The sequence below is a fragment of the Pteropus alecto genome, unplaced genomic scaffold (genome assembly GCF_000325575.1).
Source record: "Pteropus alecto unplaced genomic scaffold, ASM32557v1 scaffold143, whole genome shotgun sequence".
Lineage (NCBI taxonomy): Eukaryota > Metazoa > Chordata > Mammalia > Chiroptera > Pteropodidae > Pteropus > Pteropus alecto.
The window spans coordinates 2,590,108-2,597,427 of record NW_006434828.1 but is presented as its reverse complement, the minus strand read 5'-3'; the positions used below and the strand labels follow the sequence as shown (position 1 = coordinate 2,597,427).

The following is a 7,320-nucleotide window of genomic DNA, read 5'->3' as shown; positions in this document are numbered from 1 at the left end:
TGTATCGTGCTTTTGCATATCTTCGGCAGTTTCTTTATCCTCATCATCTGAAATCTTAAAGATTCTTTCCAAGCCAATAACCTTATTACCTTGATGTTCCAAAATATCAAAAAACACCTCTTCTCTTTTCTGCATTTTAGAATCTAATTCTGAATTTAAATGAATAAGACTTTTATTCTTTAGTTTTGACTCTGAATAATGTATAGAGTAAGTCTCATTCAAGAAAGCATAGTCAATACTGTCTTCAAACTCACTTGACTGAGAGTGTGTACTCTCTACGTTAGTGTCTGGATTCGTAGTAAAAGATGGCTCCAATAAATCTGTTTTGTCAGTATTGCAGAGTTTTTTGTCATTAGCTCTTTGTTCTAGGGCCAAGGAATCCCAGTCATCATCAAGAAAAGTCAATTTGGCTTCATTATAACCATTGGAAGATAATAAATTTTCTTTCTTAGGATCTGAAGGCTCATCTGATTAAAAAAAAAAGGATAAAATGTTAACAGCAGCAACATTACAGAATCTAAACAGTAGAAAAGACCTTAGATGGGATCTGGTCCAAGCTCTTCCCAACATAGGAACACTTCTTACATTATTCGTGACAAATATCCCTTACGGTTGCTGCTATAGACTGAACTGTGTCCCCCTCAAAATTTCTATGTTGCAGCCCCAACTCCAAAGGCAACGGTTAACTGGAGATGGGTGTTTGGGAGGGCATGGGGGCTAGATGAGGTCGAGGGCGGGGCCTACCAGATGGGACAAATGCCAGAGGGCTTGCTCTCTCTTCCCTTCCACGATGGGAAGACACTGCAAGAACTGTGGAAGTCTGTTGTTTAAGCCACCCAGTCTGTGGCGTTTTGTTATGGTGGCCCCAGCTAAGATAGTAGCCAACATTCTTCTTAAACTCTTTCCATGGCAAGGAGTTTACTGTGTGTAAGGCAGCCACGCCATCTGTGATGTTAGAGTGCCTCCTAGTTCCAGCCTTAGCCATCGCAGAAACAGAGGAAAGAAGACATGGGTGCTGCACCCAAATATTTATGGCTTCCAGAGTCGCAGATGAGAAAAGCTCACCTAACTGGAATCCAGCTAACGAGTGCTGACAGGGTTGTGTGGATGAGCAGGGAAATGCTTAAGAAGAGAGGAGCAGCAGATTTCAGAGAAAACTTTACATTTAAAAAAGTGTTTTGAAACAAAATACAGTTGTCTTAGGCAAATCAAACAGCATGCGTTAAGTCAGCTGTGTGAAAGAACATGGCATTCTCTGGAACCTGTAGGCCACCTTATCTGGAGTGAAATAGCTCTATGGAGTGACAGGACAGAAAAAGCCTTTTGTAATGTGCTAGGCAGTGTGGCTCTTATTCTAAGGCTACAGAGGACTGAAAGCTTCTTAAAAGGGTAGTCATGTGAACGGGATGGTTCAGACACCCTGGCAACACGAAGAATGGCAGCCTGAAGGGGAGACCAGAGGCCGCTAGAGCGAGAGTGCAGATGTGGGACTGGAGAAGACGGCACTGGTATGGAAGTTCCGCAAATGACAAGACTTGGTGGCTGGTTAGGAATGGTAGATGAGGGAGAGTGAGCTTAGTGAGTCTCAAACTTTTCTCGTGGTCTAAGACACAATCAGAAACACGTTTTACATCAAGATCCAGTGCACATTCATGTGTGTATAACTGACACAAAAATTTTACAAAAACAGTAACTACTCTACGTCCAAGTATTCTAGTATTTTCTAGTCTTATTTATTGTTTTATTTATTTATTATCATCTATCTATCTATCTATCTATCTATCTATCTATCTATCTATCTATCTATCTCTATTTTAGATTTCATTTATTTATTTATTTTAGGTGAGGCAACCCTTGGTTGACCTCACAGCTTGCAAGGACCTTGTCAGTTTACAATCCCTTACTTTTTTATGCCCACAGCACCTGGGCTTCCTAGGTGGTCTCCCATCCAAGTACTAACCAGGCCCGGCCCTGCTTAGCTTCCGAGATCAGATGGGATCGGGCTTGTTCAGGGTGGCATGGCCGTAGACATTTTCTAGTCTATTTTTTAAAAAGCTGATCATAATCAGCTAAACTGATTTCATGACTCACCAACTGGCCACCGCCTCCTTAAACATTGCTCTAAGATAATGCTAGGGTTTACAGCTGGTATTACAGTTCAGTGAGAATACTCGGAGCTAGAACATAGGGGCTTTATGAAGAGGAAAAGCGGGAGGGTGGCGGGGGAAGATAATGAGTTTATTTCCAGGCATGCGGAGTTTGAGGTTACTGATTAAAACACACGGATTCAAATGTTTGCAAATGTGGGGCTAGAGCTAAGGAAAGCATTGCTAGCTTCAATTACAAACTCATGGGTCAATTGTGTTTGTACAGGCATTCATTATATATTTTGGATACTAATGATTTGTTTTCATAAGCGATTTTTCATAGTTCATTGCTTATTTTTTTAACTTTTTGCAACATTCTACCAAGGTTTTTAAGATTTAGTTAAATGGATCAGTCCTTTCTTCTCTCCCTTCTGGGCTTTGTCTCTCTGACCTTTCCTACTACATGATTACAAAAGTATTCTCCTATAATTTATTCTAATTATGAGTGTGTGTCACACTTAGCCTTTTTACACTATGTAGAATTAATTTTTCTCTAGCATAAGTTAAGAATCTAACTTTTTTTTCTAAAATGGTCAATTGGGTTAATACTATTTGCTGAATAATCCATTACTTCTCTTCTGACTTGAAACAACATTTTATCATATTCTAAAGTCCTAATATTTCAAATCATAAATATTCATAGGCACATAAAGTTTAGTCATCTTGCTTTTTACGGTCTTGTTATTTCCTATTTTTTCTTCTATCATCACCACAGAAAAAGAAATTTCACATTTGTATGTTTCACAAAAACGTACAACTTGGGTAGCAGAGGCCAACCCGCCCACTTTCCACTTAAGGCAACTGTGCCTGTCCCAAGTTCCTGAAAGCCCGGCTGGACACAAACTCTCTCTTCCGGTTCACCATCGCTCTCTGAACATCCCACTTCCCTGAGCGATCCTGTGTAGGCTGCCCACAATCACCCACAATCACCCACAATCACCAAAAGTCACTTGCAGTTCGCTGACTTACAACATGCAGAGCCTCACGTTTCCAGAGGCGCTTAGAAAGGAGCGGCCCGGGGGGAATGCTCTGGCCAGTGTCATTTAGGACCTCTGCCTACCCAGAATAAAGCCGCCGGCCTGTGTCCTCACCTTTTTGGATGTTTCCTCCACTATCGTGATAGCTTTTACCAGGAGCCGTCTCCACTACTGCAGTGGCCTGCATCTCTCAAGGAGGTATGTTCTAGAAAAAGTATAAATATTGAACAAGTATTATACTTGGCATTATATTTTAAATATACTAAAAAACCAAATAATTTGACAAAGTGGCAATAATAGTCAAAGATACTAATATAAGAGGGCTAATAAACAAAGCTAGTAGGACATTTGAATAACTTTTTAAAAGCATAAATTAACAGGTACATAAAAGACTACTATTTAAACATATGAGACATATTCTTTTAAAATTTCCAAAGAACTTTCAAGAAAAACCACAATGAATGTTATTAGGCCACCAAAATCACATTATTCCAAAAACTGGGTAATAAGGGCTGCAGTGTGACCCTATTTATGACATATTTGAACCAAAATGTTCCCAAAACAAATTGTAGACTTATTAAAAACCAATGACATGATATATCCACACAATGGAACATCTTTCAGCAATAAAAGGAACAAACTACTGACACGTGTAACCTTGTGGATTAATCTCAAAAATATTATGTTGATTTAAAAGCCAGACGAGATCACATATTATGATTCCATTTAAATGAATGCAAAGAAGCAAATTTATAGACAAAGTAGATTAGTAGCTGCCTGCCTTGAAAAAGTCATGAAAATCACTCAATTTTACATTTGAAATGAGTAAAATATGCCTCAATAAAGGTGTTTTTAAAAAGTTAATGACAATGGGTCTAGTCACTTGAGCTGGGCCTGGAGCTCTCAGGGCCACCCCTGGATTTGTCAGCGTTGGTTCTGCTGAGCGAGGCCAGAGCAGTCCCGCCCAGGTGGTGGGCAGAGGCCCGGGCTGTGACAGGGAGGCATCGTGTGACTTGGCGTCTGCCGAGTGGCCAGAGACCCCTTTCTCCTATCAGTTCAAAGCCCTTCCCAGTCCCACCCCAGAGGGCATCTGGGCGGAGCCCGCGAAGGGTCCGCAGGCAGCATCAAGAGACCAGCACAACCCCGGCCCGTCACGAGCGTGAGCAGAGGTCTTGGCAAGACAGCGGCCGCAAAGGCGTGTCCAGCCTCTCGCCCTGTCTCGGGAGCTCGGCCAGGGCTGACCGAGGGAGCAGACCCAGCGCTGGTGCCAGTGCTCTGGCGAAGGCAGGCAGGCAGGCGCCACTGGGACTCTGCCCCAGGTTGGGGCTTCAACAGGGAGGGTCTGGAACTCCTATCTCCTCTCCTACGTGTCCAGAGCCAGCCCTGCTGCCCTCAGCGTGGGAAGGAGAGGAGTCAGAGGGACACCCTGTGGCCTCAGGGGAGGTCCTTGGATAGAGGCTCAGGCCCCACACACCCCATCCCAGCTACATCGGCACCCCCCCAGAAGGTACCCCTGTTGCCGTGTCCCATCGACCAGTGGAACTGTCTTCACTGGGAAGTGGGAGGCCTCAGAGATGGAAGCCCTTCAGTCAGGTTGGCCTGGGGTCACATTTCTGCTCCCTGGCGGGCTCTGAGGGCTACCCCCAGGGGGTCCTGGATGCCCCCTGCTCAGCTGGGGGGCTCGGGAGGAGGAACCCCATTTCCTTTCTCAGAAAGCTCCCAGAGAAATGGGTCTCCAGAGGCCAACAGCCCAAGTGGGGGGAAGCCAGAAGTCAGGGAGAAGGTCTGCAGGCCCCCACTCTGCCGCACACAAGGGCCCTGTCCCCAGCGTCCCTTTATCTCCGGTGCTCTGTGTCTTTCTGGCCCCGGGATGGCGCACGGTCACCTCTCTCTCACAGTGGTCACTGAGCACAGTTTCTGCTGCGACATATTTTTCCATCAAGTGATTAACTGCCCTGTTTCCCTGCCTCTTCCGTGTGGGGATGAGATCCGGCCTGCATGTCAGTACCAGGTCAGAAGCAGGGTGACATTAAGCAGATCCTGGCTGAGCCTGAAGACAGGCAGGCAGGTGGGACTCATCCTGGTGACAGGGGCTCTGTGCACGGGGTCTTCAGCCCCCACCTCCCACTTGGACACACTGCTGCGACCCTCTCAACAGCACCAAAGCCCCAGAATTGTCCTGGCTGTGCAGCCGGGACTTCCTTGTGCAGGGAGGCAGGCCGGGGGTGTTCATGCACTGAGATACTCAATATTGTTAAGATCTGTTCTCTACAAATTGAGCTACAGATTCAAAACAATTTCAATCAAGCGTGGAAGGTTTTTTGGTAGAAGTTGACAAGTTGATGGTAACTTATATGGTAAGTCGATGAACCTAGAATAGGCAAAATAATCTAGAAGAAGAAAGTTGGATGACATATATTTCAAGACTTATGAAGCTATGGTATCGGCAGTGTAATATGCTAGACTAAGAGATTAAGGAAAAAATTATGAATCCAGAAAGCCACTTGACTTTTGGGAAAGGCACTAATTCAATTCAGTGTGGAAAGAAAGATCTAAAGTATATTCAATAAATGCTGCTGGCACAAGTAGGTTTTTGCAAGGGGAAAAAAGTGCCTGAACTCCTACTTCACATCATACATAATAACAAAAGTGAGATGGATCATATTTCTGAATGTGAATACCAAACCTATAAAAAGTCTCAAAAGAAAACGTAGGCGAATACATTCATGACTTTGGGACAGGCAAAGATTTCTGGAACAGAATAAAAAAGGTGTTAATAAGTTGATAAAATGAACTCAGCAAAATTTTAAAACTTTTGCTCATCAAAAGACACTACTGAAAAGGTAGAAAGACAAGCCAAAGACTGGAAGAAAATATTTATGATTTCTATATCTAACAGAGAGGACTTGTACCCAGATTATGTAAAGAACTCACACAAAGAGAAGTTTTTCAAAAGAAGATAATGCAACAAAATTATATAAAATACTTGGACATTTACTTCACACGCAAGTAAGGCGTATAAATTGCTCTTATGTGTATGAGAAAGTTCAACATCATTAGTCATCAGGAAAATACTAACTTAAACCACCAAGATACCACTTCACACTCACTAGAATGGCAACAAACACACACACACACTCCCTGATATTACCAAATACTGGGAAGGATGTGGAAATAAACACACATTGCCAGCGGGAATACAAATTGTTAGAGACATTTTAGAAACTAAATGAAAGTTCCTAATGATATTAAGCATATACCTCCACTATTACAAAGAAATCACATTCCTGTTTCAAGAATAAATACCCTTCTCTAGAGAATTATTCTTTAATATAATTACCCAATAACCAAATCTTACTTGCTAACTCAAATACTAAGTGTTGAAGACACAGAAGGGATGTCTCTGTCCTTCTGAAGCATAACAGGCGTATAAAAGTGAACTCGTTATCACCGATGGTACACTCACTGAACGAGGAACCTGGGAGGAGGAACACTTTTCTATTATTTTGCTTTTGGGTGGGGAGCAAGGGAGATGCATTCATTCTTACACCTGAGCTCTAAGTGCCTGTAACACACACAAGTTGAGACAGATGTACAGTTGTGAAGCTTAGGGACTATCTGAGCTGGAAGTATTCAGCCTCCAATTTAATGTCTCAAAAACCCTTTTTAGCTAAAAAAAAATTTGGCCTAATACTAAAAGCTTACTAGCCTTTTAATATTTTTACTGCCATGACTGGCAAGAGGTTGTTAACCTTTGGGATTATGAACTTTCGGAAAATTTGACAGAGGTCACATACTCAATTCCCTGAGAAAATGCACATACACACATGCAGAGGATTTATGGACTTCTACGCTACATTTAAAATTTTGAAGTTAGTAACTCCTGGCTTAAGGAATTTTATTTAAGTCGGTAACGATCCTACTCTAGGAATGTCAGGCCAATATTTAAGATAAAGAGTGAGATGAAAACAAAGCTAGTTGCTCAAAACGAGAGACATTAGATCAGTGGTTTTCTTACTTTTTGGACTTCATATTCTTAAAAAAAAAGTATTGAGAACCCCAAAGAGTATTTCTTTACGTGTGTAATATCTACTAACACCTATCACATTAGCAATTAAAACAGAAAAAGTGTAATATTAATTTGTTCATGACATAAACCCATTACTTAACATAAATAACACTTTAAATTAAAAAAA

The 7,320-nt window shown here is 42.2% G+C and overlaps 1 protein-coding gene and 1 non-coding gene across 2 annotated transcripts in view; both read right to left on the bottom strand.

Moving 5' to 3' along the window:
• The window catches only part of RBM44 (RNA binding motif protein 44), an 18,996-nt gene extending 15,685 nt beyond the window's left edge, over positions 1-3,311 (bottom strand). Inside the window, 2 exon segments of the mRNA XM_025045426.1 lie at positions 2-467; positions 3,239-3,311. Coding sequence (XP_024901194.1) covers positions 2-467; positions 3,239-3,311 — 539 coding nt within the window.
• Positions 1,912-2,030, bottom strand: LOC112478332. The gene has a single exon (XR_003045786.1). It is a non-coding gene; the product is annotated as a 5S ribosomal RNA (ribosomal RNA).
• Positions 3,312-7,320: the final 4,009 nt, after the last annotated feature.